Source organism: Sminthopsis crassicaudata, chromosome 2, assembly GCF_048593235.1.
Source record: "Sminthopsis crassicaudata isolate SCR6 chromosome 2, ASM4859323v1, whole genome shotgun sequence".
NCBI lineage: Eukaryota > Metazoa > Chordata > Mammalia > Dasyuromorphia > Dasyuridae > Sminthopsis > Sminthopsis crassicaudata.
The window spans coordinates 350,745,445-350,761,629 of record NC_133618.1 but is presented as its reverse complement, the minus strand read 5'-3'; the positions used below and the strand labels follow the sequence as shown (position 1 = coordinate 350,761,629).

General features: G+C 32.5%; 1 protein-coding gene across 1 annotated transcript in view; it reads right to left on the bottom strand.

Moving 5' to 3' along the window:
• ABHD12B (abhydrolase domain containing 12B) overlaps nt 1-13,650 on the bottom strand; it is a 39,981-nt gene extending 26,331 nt beyond the window's left edge. Inside the window, 3 exon segments of the mRNA XM_074290794.1 lie at nt 5,563-5,690; nt 13,422-13,578; nt 13,581-13,650. Of these exon segments, the coding sequence (XP_074146895.1) occupies nt 5,563-5,690; nt 13,422-13,578; nt 13,581-13,635 (340 nt within the window). The 5' untranslated portion in view covers nt 13,636-13,650.
• Nucleotides 13,651-16,185: the final 2,535 nt, after the last annotated feature.

Genomic DNA, 16,185 nt, shown 5'->3' with positions numbered 1-16,185 from the left:
AAAGCAGAGCACTTGTGGTTGCTCACAAGAAAGCAGAGCAGCCTTGATCCCAGTTCCAAGTCAGAGAAGAACCACAGTATCTGCAGCTACAGGAAAACAGAGGACCCAATCACTTCTGACACCAAAAGGAGCACAAATGCTTGCTCCTGCAGGTGAACAGAGGCCCTTCCTGGATAAAGATCACAGCATAGTCCAGAATAGTAGAGACCACACTTTTCCACATATAATACCACCTAGGAAGCATCATATCTTGCTTATCTACAGGACTTGCTTAAAAGCCAGCAGCACAAAAAAAACTTAAAGTTTAGAACAATGCCTCCTTACTTTAACATAAAGTTCAAAGTCAAAATCAAGCAAATACATCCACAATTATAAATAGTGATTATTCTTATGGGAAGGGATGATCAAGACATGAACTCAGATGAAGACAGCAATTATTAAAAATCACTACGATCAAAACCTCAAAGAAAAAATGCTAAGGCCAACCAGAACTCCTGTTAGAGTTAAGAAAAGTAGTAAGAATGGTAGAGGAAGAAAATGGAAAAAGAAATAGAGTGACGAAAGAAAATTATAAAGAGAAAATTAATTGCTTGGTAAAAGAGGCACAAAAATTCCCTGAAGAAAAGAACTTTAAAAAGCATAATTGGAAAAATAAAAAAGAGGTACAAAAGCTTGCTTTAAAAACTAATTTCTTAAAAATTAGAATCGGGCAAGTGGAAGCTAAAGACTCCATGACAGATCAAAAAAAAAAAAAAAACAACAATAAAATAAAGTCAAAGAATGAAAAAATAGAAGAAAATATATAACACCTTATTGGAAAAAATAACTGACCTAAAAATATATATCAAGGAGAGATATTTTAAGAATAATTGGATCATCTGAAAGCTTAGACATCGTATTTCAAGAAATTATAAAGGAAAATAACCCCTAATACATTAGATCTAAGAGGTAAAATAGAAACTTTAAAAAAATCCACTGATTATTTATTGAAAGAGGTTCCAAAATGAAGACTCCCAGGAATATTATAGCCAAATTCCAGGTCTCTCAGGTCAAAAAGAAAATACTGTAAACAATCAGAAAAATTTAAATAGTGTGAAGCCACAGTGAAGATCATACAAGTTTTAGCAGTTTCCACATAAAGAAGGGCAAAAGGCTATCATTACAACCAAGAAAAACTTACCAAACAAAACTGAAAATAATTCTTTGGGGGTTGGGGGAAATGTGAGGAAGGAAAGAAAACAATATTTAATAAAATAGAGCACTTTCAAGCATTCCTGATGTAAAGACCAGAGCTGAATAGAAATTTTGACATTCAAACACAAGACTCAAGAGAAAAATAAAAAGTTAAATATGAAAGAGAAAGCATAAGGAACTCAAAAAAGTTAAACTACTTACTATGTGGAAAGATGATACATATATCTCCTAAGAACTTTTCAAATATTAAGGAAGTTAGAAGGAAGGTATGAATATAAGTTGATTATGGCAGAATGAGCTCAAAAAATGGAAGTTTGAGAAAGAGAACAACACTGAAAAGGGAGAAAAGAGAGGTAAAACTAGGAAAACTATCTCTCATAAAAGATGCCTGCAAGGAATAGTTTTTTGCAGTAGAAAGATAAATGGTTGAGGTGGGGTGGGGTGGTAAGCAATTTGTGAACCTCCCTTTCATCAGAATTGATTGAAAGAGAGAAAATATAGATATGTATGTATGCATATATGTGTATAAATATATACATATATTATATATACACAGAAGCACACATCGATACAAATATGTGCATATACACACATATATAATGTTTTCATGTATACAAATATACACACACTCAATTGGATATATAAATCTATCTTACCCATCAAGAATGTAGAAGGTAAAGGGGATAAAAGAAGGAGAATATGACAAAAGGTAAGGTGGATTAAGGGAGGCAGTGGTCAGAAGCAAAACACTTTTCAAGAGGGACAGAATAAAGAGAGAGAAAAAGAAGGATAAATAGAAGAAAGGATATAATGAAAGAAAGAAAATACACAGGTATCATAATATGAATGTGAATGGGATGAACTTGCCCATCAATCCGAAGTAGATTGCAGAATGAATTAGAAATCAGAATCTAACAATATGTTGTTTACAAGATTCATACATGACACATAAACACACATACAACTGAAATAAGGATCTGGAGCAGAATCTATTATGCTTCAGCTAAAGTTTAAAAAAATACAGAAGGAACAATCATTATTGCAGAAAAAAAACAAAAAGAAAAAAAAAGAATGAATTACAATACATAAACAGGAAAGTATCATAGACAATGAAATAAAATCAATAGGAAACATATATGCCACAAATAATATAGCATCCAAATTCATAAAAGCTAAATGAATTCCAAGAGAAAAAAAAAACTACTTGTGGGGGATTTCTAATTTTCCCTCCCAGAATCAGATAAATTTAACAATAAAATAAAAATTTTAAAAGTTAAGGGAATAGATAGAATTTTAGAAAAATTAAATATGAAAGACTTCTGGAAGAAATGGAATAGAAATAGAAATAGTATACCTTCTTTCAGTGTTCGGGACACCTCAAAAACTGATCTTGGCAGAAAAGTAGAAATATTAAATTCAATCCCTAATATGATTTTTAAATTACATGTAATAAAAGGACTTAGAAGTATAGATTAAAAATTAATTGGAAACTAAATAATTTAATACTAAAGAATGAGTGGGTCAAAGAACAAATTATAAAAACAACCTTTAAAAAATGGAATGAAACCAATCTCCAGCTCAAGATAGAACAGAATCTTCAAGAAAGGTCAGTCTCACTGTGGTGAAAGGGGTGTTCAGCTGAGCACAGACAGAGTCTAGGAAAGCCAGTGAGAATGTCTTAATCACAGCATTATCAGCAACTGAAATCCTTGGTCCTGGCTCTGTAGAGGAACAAACTAGTAGGGCTGTCTCCAGGCTCAGCTCAGAAAGCAAATTCTTGAAAACCAGGCTATTTCCTAGAAACAGTAGATAAAGCTATCCCATACATACGCAAGGGGCCCCTGTGTGCAAAACAAACTTTAAAAATTCCTTTAAAGAGAAGGACAAAAATGAAACAACATGCCAAAAATTTTGAGATGCAGAAGTAAATAAGGGAAAAATTAAATTTCTAAAAAAGATACATCAATTAAAAAGAGAAAGAAAAAGAGCAGATCAATGAATTGGAAATGCAATTTAAAATATTAGAAAAGGAACAAAAATGTTAATTTTAAAAAATTTTAAAGAAAAAGGACAAAATACAAATACCCAATTAAACATCAAAATGAACATCTCAAAAATCAAAGAAAGGATTAATAAAATTGAAAGTAAAAAGAAACAGTGAGCTAATAAATAAAACTAGAAGTTGGTTTTGTAAGGATGGAGAAAAAAATATAAATAAACAATTATTAATTTTGATTTTTAAAGAAGAAATAAAACAAATTAACAATATCAAAAGTGAAAAAGGTGAATACACAACAAATGAAAATGAAAGTAAAGCAATTATTAGCAGTTATTGTGCCCAATCATATATAATAAATCTAACACTCAAACTGAGAGGGGTGAATATTTAGAAAAAATATTAATTGCCAAGATTAACAGAAGAGGAAAAAGAATACTTAAATAATATATTTTTTAAAAAATAAATTGAACAAGCCATCAATGAGTTCCCTAAGAAAAAAATATGCAAAACTAGATAAATTCACAAATGAATTCTCCCAAACATATAAAGAATATTTGATACCAATATCAAATAAACTATTTGAAAAAATAGAATCCTATTAAATTCCTTTCAAGAGGCAAATATGATTTTTATACATAAACCAGGAAGAATAAAAATAGAGAAGGAAAATTGTAAACTAATTACCCTAGTAAATATCCATGGAAATTTTTCAAATAAAATACTAGAAGGGAAATTACAGTTATATATCACAAAACAATATACAATAAGCAAGTGAGGAACAATATACAATAAGCAGAGCTGGTTCAACATTAGAAAAATTGAAAGAATAATTGATCCTATCAACAACAAAAAGCATATGATTAAATAAAAAGGTACAGAAAAAGCTTTTGCCAAATGCAATACCAATTCCTATTTTAAAAAAAACATACTAGAAAGCATAGCAATAAAATGAGCTATATTAAGTAAGTAATAGTCTATCCAAAACTAAGGAAAAACATGATGTAATTAATAGGTAAAAACTTGCCAATGAGATCAAAGGTAAAACAAGAATGTCCATGATTACTACTATAATTCAATATTATACTAGAAATTCTAGTTATAACAATGACAAGAAAAAGAATTTGAAGAAATAAAAATAAGCAAAAAGAAATCAAAACTATAACTCTTTACAAATGATTATACTTACAAAATTTCATAGTCAACTAAAAATAGTTGAAATAAAATCTCAGCAAAGTTTCAGGACATAAAAACAACTAAATCAACATTTCTAAAAACTATAACAAAATCGAACAGGAAAAGATGGACAGCAATATGCCACTTAAAACAGCTGCAGAACATATATAACCTACATTAGACTGTTTATTGTCTTGAAGAGGAAGGAAGGAAGTGGAGAAAGAAAGAAAAAAGTAGAATTAAAAACACACAAAATTTTTTTTAATGTTTAAAATTGTTTTAACAGATAATTGTGGGAAAATAAGATGTTAAAAAATTAATAATTGCATACAGCAAAAAATACTTGAAAGTCTACTTGTCTAGACAAACCAAATAACTTATGAACATAACTACAAAATGCTTTTTCATGCAAATAAATACAGATCTAAAAAACTGAAGAAAATATGTGTTACTCATGGATAACTAAGCACTATAATAAAAATTGCAATTATCTTTAACTTAATTTTCTCATTTAGTGCCATATCAATCAAATAAAAAATTATTATTTTATAGAGCTAGAAAAAAATGACAAAATACATCTGGAAGAACACAAAGTCAAGAACATCAAAGGAACCAAAGAAAAAAATGTGAAGTGAGGCAATGCAGCAGTATCTAATTTCAACTTACATTATAAAATGGTAATCACGAAAACAACCTGATATTGTCTAAGAAATTGGATGATGGATCAGTGGAATAGATTAGGTACACAATACACAGTAGTAATGTGACCATAGTAATCTAAAGTAGTATGTACAAAGATCCTACCTAGCTTTGGGACTCACCATTTGACAAAATTTACTGGGAAAACTAGAAAGTAGTTTAGCAGAAACTAGGTATAGACAAACAACCTCTTGTGACAAGAAAGGTCAAAAAGGGTACATGATTTAATCATAAAGCATCATACGTAAACTAAGAAAACATAGAAAAATATCTCTCATGAAAAAGTATATAATTTATCAAAACAGAAGATTATAGGAAGTAAAACTGATCATTTTAATTACCTGAAATTGAAACAGTCCACTTTAAATAAGAAAGAAATGACTGTATTTACAATCTGTCACTTCACAAATGCTCTGTTATATATTCAGAAAATATATATATAATTACTGATTTTGCTATTATTATCACAGTCAAACTCATAAAATGTTAATACTTACAAAAGTTAAAGAAAATAATCTTTTCCATAATGGCTGGGAAAAAGCATTCTTTTAAGGATTTGCTAACAAAGCTTTCATAGAGAGAGACTACCTTTCTTCTGAGTCTTGGTCCAGAGTGTGAAAAGGATCTACAAAAAATACAAAGCATACAAAGTTTACAAAATCTCATGACTACATCCAGTTTGTCCCATTTAAATTTTAGGGACTAATGATGAAAGTCACAGCTGACATGGAACTAAGAAAATATTATCCTTTGATATTCACCAAATCTAGGAGCTGGGAGCTGAGGGGGGAAATGTGGAGAATATGAAAAGGAAAGAATCTTAATTAGATGCTAATAAGGAGGGAGTACTTTAACATAATGGGTACAGAGACATTAAAGGAAGAGAGGGGGAAAGGGAAAAAGAAAAATAGATTCTGCCTTTCCATAGCAGTCCTTTCAGATATCAACTACATCATGACAGGGTGTCAAAGGAGATAAGGATAAAAGGAGGGGCAGATTTGGGATAACTACTGATACAAATTTATAATAAATTGGTTTTGCTCTAATAAAAATTAGGATTTGTTCAAAAGTTATCAATTTTTCCCTATCTCACCCATCTATAGTGTAGGTTTTGCCTCTCTTGTTAATTTACAAATGGTTCATTATGGTGAAAGAAATCAAAATGTGAAAGTAAAAAGATTAATTTCCAGAATATAGAATCATGGAATCAAAGTGACTTTTATTACTGAATAGACCATAAGTTTTTTTAGTTTTATTTTAAAGATCATTTTAATTTTTAAAAGAACCAAGAAGAAAATATTCTATACTGTTATTTGATTGTCATGAAAAAAACAGGAATAGGTTGCTGGAGTGAAAATTATTTTTTAAAAAACTGTGTGGAGAACTAATCACTTCCTCTTAGAGTTTATGAAAGAAGAGAAGAAACTCTGACATAATCTGACATGTATTTTGGAAAAGTGTATTTCAAGAGGCAGGTAATTGGTGCAGTAGATATTGTCCCTGAAGTCAGAAGGACCTGACATAACTTAGGGCAAATCATTTAACCCAAATTATCTCACCTCCACCCCCCAAAAAATGTATATTTCAAAATATTCATAAGAAAAATAAGTAGGATAAATAGGCAGGTAAATAAAAAGGAGAAAGAGGGACAGAAGAAACAAAGGAAGGAAAGAAAAAAACTCAGGAAGAAAGGAAAAGGGAAGGAAAGAAGAAAGAAAAAAGGAGAGAATGAAAACAGGGTTACAATTCTACAAGAGGAGTCAGGAGTCAGAAGCCCTCCAGGAAACAATTCTGAAGACAAATAAAATAATTACATTGAGGAGGGGAAAAGACAACTATTTGAAAATGTATATACAAAAGGGAGCCCAATAATTAACATTTTTAAAAGACATATCTTATTCAATCAAGTTCATGGAGGAATTATTTTCATCATCATTTTACTACTCCAACATCCCCAAATCATTGTTTGATGTATGGAGACAAGATGATGGAGCACTCAGTCAAGATCTCCCAACATTGCCCTCCAAATTTTTTTTGAAATAATGCCTCAAACTGAATTCTGGAGTGGCAAACTCAACAAAAAGTCAGGATCAGACATTCTTCAAGCACAAGATAATAACTTATAGGTCTGAAGGGAAAAAAAAATCTGTAAAATAGGAGCAGAGGCAATAGAAATGCCAAAAAGCTTAAGGCTGAATAAAGATAGTGCCTCTCCCCCAAAATTCCATGCTAGGAATAAAGTCTAGCAATCAAGAAATAGGCAAGGAAAGTTAGTAAATAAAATTAAAAATCCTTACCATCTAAAGTGATTGAAAAGATCAAGACACAAAATCAGAAAAAGACAATGTTAATTAAAATAAACACAAGCAAACCATCAAAGAAAAAAATTGTAATAGACATATACCAAACAAGAATTCCTGGAAGAATCAAAAAGTATTTAAAATCAAATAAGAGGGGCAGCTAGGTACTATAGTAAATAGAGCATTAGCCCTGGAATCAGTAAGACATGAGTTCAAATTTGGTCTCAGATACTTATAAGCTGTGTAACCCTGGGGAAGTCATTTAACCCATAATGCCTCTTTTTTAAAAAATCAAATAAGAATGGTAGAGGGAAAATTTGGTAAATGAGAGTGAGAAAAGAAATTACGAAAAGACAATTAATAGTTTGGTAAATGAGGCACAAAAATAGAAGAAAATAATACCTTAAAAACACAATTGGCCAAATGGAAAAAAAGATACAAAAGCTTACTAAAGAAAATAATTCCTTGAAAATTAGAATTGGGAAAGTGTAAGCTAATGATACATCAAGGAAAAAAATGAAGTCAATGAATAAAAAAATGGAAGAAAATATGAAAATATCATTGAAAAAACAATTTAGCTGGAAAACAGATCAAAAAGAAATGATTTTCTTTTTTTTTTCAAATAGAGATATTTAATTTTTAATTGATTTTAATTTTTAATTCATGGAATAAGAGACATTTCCATAACAAAATATACTTTTTTTAAAAAGATGATTGCACATGAAACTGCAAATTTATTATGTACAATTTGCTATTTCTTTTAAATATAAAAAAAAGTTATCATATAAATTTCTTTTTTTTCTCACCCTATGTTAGAGATGGCTACCAGTATACACAAATATGTGTTTATATATATATATTTATGTGTGTATACATATATGTATATAAAGTCTTCTAAACATACTTCAATTTATCATTTCAAAAAGAAATGATTTTCAAATTGCTGAACTACCTAAATGTCATGCTAAAAGGAAGAGTCAGTGAATGATCAAAGAAAACTGCCCCATTATTATCAGAACCAGAAGGTAAAATAGAAATTGCATATCCTAAGAACCCCACTGTGCAAAAATGTTTTGTAGCAGCATTTTTTGTAGTACCAAGAAATTGGAAATTGAGTTGCAGAATGGCTAAATAAGTTATGGTATATGTATATTATGGATTATAATTATTCTACAAGAAATGATCAGCAGGATAATTTCAGAAAGGCCTGGACAGACTTGAATGAACTGGTATTAAGTGAAGTAAGTAGAACCAAGAGAACATTGTACATGGCAACAACAAGAGAATATGATGATCAATCCTGATGGACATGATTCTTTTCAACAATAAGGTGATTCAGGCCAATTCCAATAGACTTGTAAAGGAGAGAGCCATCTGCATTCACAAAAAGCACTGTGGGGACTGAATGTAGATCACAACACAGTTTTTCACTTTTTTGTTGTTTGTATGCTTTTTTGTTTTTTGTCATTTTTTTCTTTTTGATCTGATTTTTCTTGTGTGGAATTATATATAGAAGAATTGTTAATGTTTAACCTATATTGGATCACTTGCTTTCTAGGAGAGGGATAAGGGGAAAGGAGGGAGAAAAAAATGAAACACAAGGTTTTGCAAGTGTGAATGTTGAAAAGTATCTTTGCATATATTTTGAAAATAAAAAGCTATCATTTAAAAAGAAATTGCATATCCTTTGACCCAGCAATATCACAATTAAGTTCGTATCCCAATAAAGAAAGGGGAGAAGCACACATTTGTACAAAAATATTTTTAGTGGTAAAGAGTTGAAAATTGAAAGGATGTCAATCAGTTGAGTAACAGCTAACTATATTATGGTATTTATTGTGATGGAATAGTATTGTGCTATAAGAAATGATGAATAGTATGGTTTTGGAAAAATCTGGGAAGATTTATATGAAGTGATGCACAGTAAAGTGAGCAGAAATAGGAGAATCCTACCTTCCTACTCACCTCACATCACCACTATCTCTTTCACCTGTCTCACAAGAAGAGACAAACTCTTATACATCTCTACAAAGCATATCATTCCATTTCTTCTCCCAACAGTTTGCCCTTTCCATCATTCCTACTCTCTCATAATCTTCACAGTGACAGCGATATTGTAAGGGTGATCAACTGTGTAAGAGACTTAGTAATTCTGATCAAAGCAATAAGCCAATTCCAAAGGACCCATGATGAAAAAACACTTTTCACTTCCAGTGAGGAAACTGATGAACTCTGGATTAAGATTGAAATATATATATTTTTCATTTTTTTTTAAGTGACTGAGATTTTCCCAGTAACCAAACTTCCCAGGCTACCCTTTACAACTCTGATTACATTTTCACTTATCTATGTATGACTGCTAAAGGCAGAAGATTGCATAGTCACTCATCTATGAATAACTGCTAAAGGCAGGAGGGATGGATTATTCTTTACTCCCCATTGTCACTTTCAGGCTTTTTTTTTCTACCACTGTCACTTAGTAAAGTACTCCTTCTTAAAGCTTCACTCAATCCATATATTTTCCATTCAATCAAGATTCCAGTAGTGAGTCGAATTCCAGTCTAACCAACCTCAACTCTTCTTTTGCTAATGAATTTAGTGTCTGGCTCACAGTATATCCCTCCTCCTCTACATCTGCCTTTATAAGAGAGGATTTAAATATACATATTGATAGTCCCTCAAACATACTAATCTTCCAAATTACATATTTTCCATGCCCTACTCTTCCATTTCTGTTATACAGATGTTCACATCCTTGATCTTGCCATCATATTCAACTTCCTTATTTGTGCAATCTGAAATTTTCTTATCTAATCATGATCTATTGTCATTTCACATCATCTTCGGCCTTCCAATCAATTAGCCCTGTTCTTTGACCTTATCATAATAGCCCTCAGTTCTTTCCCAGGCCATTACCCAATGTTCACTATACATTCTTCGCTTCCCCACCATGACTCACTGGTGAACCAAGTCAATCCTTTTTATTCCAGTTGCTTGTCCACTTATTCTTTTGCCAATTTTGCAGACTTGTAAATGATTATATTCATTGCCTTCTTTTCTATTCATGTACTTCTGAAAGGAGGTGGAAAAAAATCATGAACTCTGCTTGTAGAGGGCCAGAACTCTGGAGAAGTATACTTAAAACAAGGTGTTAACTCAGGGAAGTTGATGAGATGATGGTTCTCTAGTTCATATATATACTTAGTACTTAGTATATAATGGTTCTCTAGTTCACACATATTCAGTATATTGTAATGGTGTAATTGTACTAAAGTATATAAGGGCTGAGAAAGACTGGAAATGAGACTTTTCATCTTGGACCAACCTCATGATGGCTGTCTTACCTCCTAGACCAAAGACTAAGAGCAAAAACTCGGGCTGATTTCCTCCAAAAGCTAGCCCAAACATTACATCTGCTGACATACTACTACAAATTTTTATTTGCTCTCAAATATGAGTCACTTTAGATCTCCTAAATTGACTATCCTCACCACAACTTTTCCAAATCGTTTTATTCTTCCTTAAAACTCTCATGGATCCCTTTTTCCCTCATCAGCTAAGAAGTTTGTTTCATATTTTTACAGAAAATACTTCAACCACTTATTAAGAACTCTTTTTTTTCCCCACCTTCCTCCTCACCTCACATCACCACTATCTCTTTCACCTGTCTCACAAGAAGAGACAAACTCTTATACATCTCTACAAAGCATATCATTCCATTTCTTCTCCCAACAGTTTGCCCTTTCTATCATTCCTACTCTCTCATAATCTTCAATCTTTCTTTGTCTGCTATATGCTTACCTACTGCCTACCACCAGCATCTTTATAAGATCCATTTGCCCCTTGATCCATCTATAACTGGTATCCATATTTTATCTCCTGCTTCCTGGTGATATTTAAAAATATATATATCTTTTTATTTTCAAAGTACATGCAAACATAGTTTTCAATATTCACTCTTGCAAAATTTTGTTCTCCAACTTTTCTTCTTCCCTCCCTATTTTCTTCTTCCTCTAGATAGCAAATAATCCAATTTAGGTTTAAACATGCACAATTCTTCTATACATATTTACATATTTATCATGGTGCAGAAGAAAAATAAGATTAAAAAGAAAAAAATGAGAAAGAAAAAAAAAACAAGCAAACAACAAAAAAAGTGAAAATATTGTGTTGTGATCCACATTCAATCTCCATAGTCCTTTTTCTGAATACAGATGGCTCTCTTCATCACAAGAATATTGGCACTGCCCTGAATCACCTTATTGTTGAAAAGAACTATGTCCATCAGGATTTATCATCATATAATCTTACTGTTGTGTACAATGTTCTCTTGGTTCTACTTACTTCACTTAGCATCAGTTCATGTAAATCTTTTCAGGTCTTTCTGAAATCACCCTGATGATCATTTCTTACAAAACAATAATATTCCATTACATTCATATACCATAACTTATTCAAGCCATTTCCTAACTGACTAGCATTCACTCACTTTCCAGTTCCTTCTGGCCAAACTCTTAAAAATATATATATCTAAATTGGTCATTTTTAGCTTAATTCTACAATCTGCCTTTAGATTTTATAATTTAATGTAAATTATTATCTCCAAAGTTACTAATTATCTCTTGTCAAATTGAGTGGTCTTTTCTCAGCCCTCATTTTTCTTTACACCTGCATTCTTTGATACTGTCAATAACTTTTAATATTCCTTTCTCTGGATTTTTGAAGCATTTTTCTCTCCGGACTGACTACTTCTAAGATTTACTAAATCTATATTCACATCAGGCTCACTAAATCTAATATTCCCTAAGGCTCAATTATTCTTGACTCTCTTCTCATTTCTCTTTATACTATCTCACTTGGTGTTCTCATCAGTTCCCATGGGTTCAATTATCATTCCTATGAGAATTTGGATATCTCTTCTGACCTCTAATCTCACATTTCCAATTTTCCTGAATATATACATGTATGGATATAGATATATAATTTGTTCATATTTTTGGCTGTTGTCTTCCCAATTAGACTGTGTAGTTAGCACAGCGCACCTGGTACATATCTAAGTGTTTAATAAGTACATATTTACTTGACTCAAAACAAACAAAAAAAATTCAATCAGTTTAGTATAATTATAGCTGCAATGATAAAGTAGAACACTCCCTTCAAGATAAAGCATTAAAAACATAGCAGCAAACTAAACAATCTAAAGGTCTAACTCACCCTCTACTTATCCTTAGCCTTCTCATACATTGGGTGTGTCCAAACACCCAATGTGTTTCAGGGTGGAGCTATAATTGTTTCTGTTCCTCTCAATAACAAACTTCATAAAAGGGGAGGGAAAGGGGAAAGAGGGGGAGAGAGGAGAGAATGTGGATCCTATCCGGGAAGGTTGCAGAAGACAGAATACGGACTAGTTGGTAAAAGTTGCCTTAAATGGGAGTCAAGATATCATAGGAGAAATAACAAGAAAGCCAATTTTGCCAAACTAGAAAGAACATAAAATAAGCATAGAAACATAGTTCGGGGGTAGGTTGTGAAGCATTTACCAATGTGTTTAATGCCAAACAGATTTGCAGTAGAATCCAGAAGGTGACAAAGTCACTAAAATTTATTGAGCAGTGGAATAACTTTGAAGCAACCCTGTCCCAGACACATTTCTGAGGTTAAGGCTAATAGTCGTATGAACAAAACTTGAAGAACTCTTTTCCCTTCTAATGCAATTATTTGCCCATGAGGAATTACTCCCTAATTGTTCTTAGCTTGTTTTGGTCTCTACCTTGCCATCACTTCTGGGCATGAAGTCCAAATATTATAGATTCCACTTTTCGGTTTGTTAGGTTCTCCTCTTCAAGGAAGATCAGCTCTGACAGGCCAGAGACTGGTTCTTGCATAGACTCCAATCAGTAGCCCCTCCCAACAACCCCAGGTACTTCACTAGTACAAACGGAAATTATAGAGTGCTAACAAGAAGAAAGAAGGCGAAGTCTTCCAGGAAGGTCCCGAAGCCTGCTCAGGAACCAGAGCTGGTGGCTGACCCGGGAGGAAGGAGCGAGTATACTCACCTTAGCGCTTTAAAGACCATGCTAAACCAGGATCTGACATAGCCAGGCCGGTCGTGGGGCTGGTCTCGGCACCCAAGATTAGGGGCTGGGATTTCGGTTGCCACTTCAGCGTCCATGGTTTTTTCCCCCATAGTACTGGTTTTTGTTCTGGCACCCGTCTGCTTCCCTGCAGTGGTTCATTTCTAAACCATAAACTCCGCCTCTTCTTCCTCATCTCTTCCTGTTTTCTCTACTCCTACACGCCTAACTCCTGCAAGCCTCAAAAGCTCTGCTCCCCCCTCCTCCTTTTGTTCTTGAGCTAGGTAAATTTGATCAGTGGTTCCTAGGACTCCGGAGTTTAGAGTGATCAGTTCTACCCCTTCAATCCAAGTGTGACAATAATGTATAGAACGATCTTGGTTTAGAATTTAAGTTTTTCCCTGCTTTGTTTTTAAATTTTAACCTTCCTTCCTCAGCCCACCAACTAAAATTTTTAAAGTTCCATTTTGGAAACAAGATGGGCAATTGTGCTTTGTTTCTAGTGGTCTACGTCATTTAAATTTTTCCATTTACCTCCCAGTGAAATTCTTTTGCTAAGCCTGTTTTGTGTAGGTCATGAAATTCAGATCCAGTGAGAATGTAGCAGACTCTTAATGAAAAAGGTAATGTTTTGTGTTCAATTTGAAGGAAATTTCCTTTCCCAGAACTGGGTTCCAAGAAAAGGCAATGCTTTATGTTCAAATTTGAAGGAAACTTCCTTCCCAGGACTGGTCTAGATTACTGCCCATGACTGAGTGAAGGCAGGTTTCTAATACATCTAAAAATGTTGTTTATTGGACAGTATTAAGAAGGATTATCAACTAGGGTTGATTTTTCACGAGATTAGATTCTTGTAATAGAGAATCACAGTGATTAAAACATTATGCAACTGCAGGTTCACATGTGAAGCTGATTTATCTGATCTAGTCTGTTTAGAATATTATTCTACATTTAATTCAATTACACAAGAATTTATGAAATGACTATTATGTATGAGGTATTGTTTTAGGTATTGGGTGGGGATACAAAAACAAAATGAAAAACTGTTCCTTCCCTCAAGAAACTTATATTCTACTTTGAGTATACTTTTACCCAGACTGAGTAAATAAAATATTGTTTATGGAAGTAGAAAGTACTGACCCAACTAGATGGGTCTGCAAAGGCTTTTCACAGAATATGTTATTTGATATAAACTTAGAATAAAGATCATAGGCAGAAGTGAAGAATTGTATTCCAAGATGGAAAGATAACCTGGGGAAAGGATCATAGGATCACAGAATTAGAATTGGATGACCTTAAAAAGCATCTAGTCAAACTCATCATTCTTCCCATACTTTTATCCAAATCTATCTTGCTATCTTCTGTATTCAACTTAACACACTGCCCTTTATATTAGATCTATATACTCCCCTGAAAAATTTTGTATGTACTTTTATTTAATTTGTTATGTATATGTTGCTTCTTTCCAATAGACTATGAGCTCCATGGGGTCAGGGAATATTTGATTTTTAGCTTTATTTGCCTTATTTATGCCTAACAAAATGCTTGTAAAATTTAACTGAATCTGGAAACTAAAGCATAAGTGTTAACTGGCTTTCCCAAAATCATAATATAAGTAATAAGATAGAAGAGTCAAAATTCAAACTTGATATTTTGATATCAAATCAAATACTTTTCCCTGTAAATCATATCCATATATGAGATTGGATTAATGAATGTAGGTCTGTTTGAATGATATATAGAACCTATAAATTGGAATAATATGCAATAATTCTGTGAAGTTATGATAGAACTAGATTTTGAGAGACAGCATGGTATAATGGAGAGCAGGCAGGAGTTGGTCCCAGAAAGATCCTGGACAACCTTTAGAATCTTGGTTTCCATATTTGCAAAAAGGGAACAATAATAGTACCTATACCTCACAGAGTTACTGAGATATCTAAAGGGCTTCCAAAACACTATGAACTGTCATTATTTACATGAAGAGTTGTGTAGTTGGTATTTTATCTTGGAGAAAGACATGATCAGAGATTCATATTTCATGAATATTACTTTGCTGCTTTTGGGGGAATGGATTAAAAAATTGAGATTCAAAACAAGAAAAGCAATTATAATTCTATTATATACATCAAACAAGAAGTACCATCCTGAACTAAGATAGTAATGTAAGTAGAGAAAAGAGATTCAAAATGTGAAATTAATTAATCAACCAACTCCATTTTATATCAGTATTAATCCTTGCTTTGTGAGTTAAGCTGTTGGGCTATAAGATTGTGTGATTTAAGAGAAGTTCTTGTTGAAAGCAAACGGAAGGAAGGGGAGTGGCTGTGAGAGACAATTCCCCAATTAAGATTTTCCCTATTTTTATTTGTCAGAAGTTAGTCCCATTTTGGAAATTCATTGTTTCTGTCTGATGTCAATAATTTCCTGATGTCTATTAATCAATACCTATACTTCAACCAGTCAACATGAAGGCTTATTTATTTCTCAGCTATTATACAATTTTTCCAATTCCTCTTCTCAGTTAATCCTAGCCAACCCCCTTGGATGACCCAGAATTCCATGATGCCATTGTCAGAACTTTTGTAATGCTGTAATCAGATGGAGGGAATGTTTACAGTTTGGTGAATGACAGATTCCCAACACACCCAAAAGCTCAGTATTACAAATTGAGCTCTTCTCTATTCCTGTAAGTCCTCTAAATATGCACCAGTATCCCAAATAAGGTTTTGTCCTTCATTCTTGA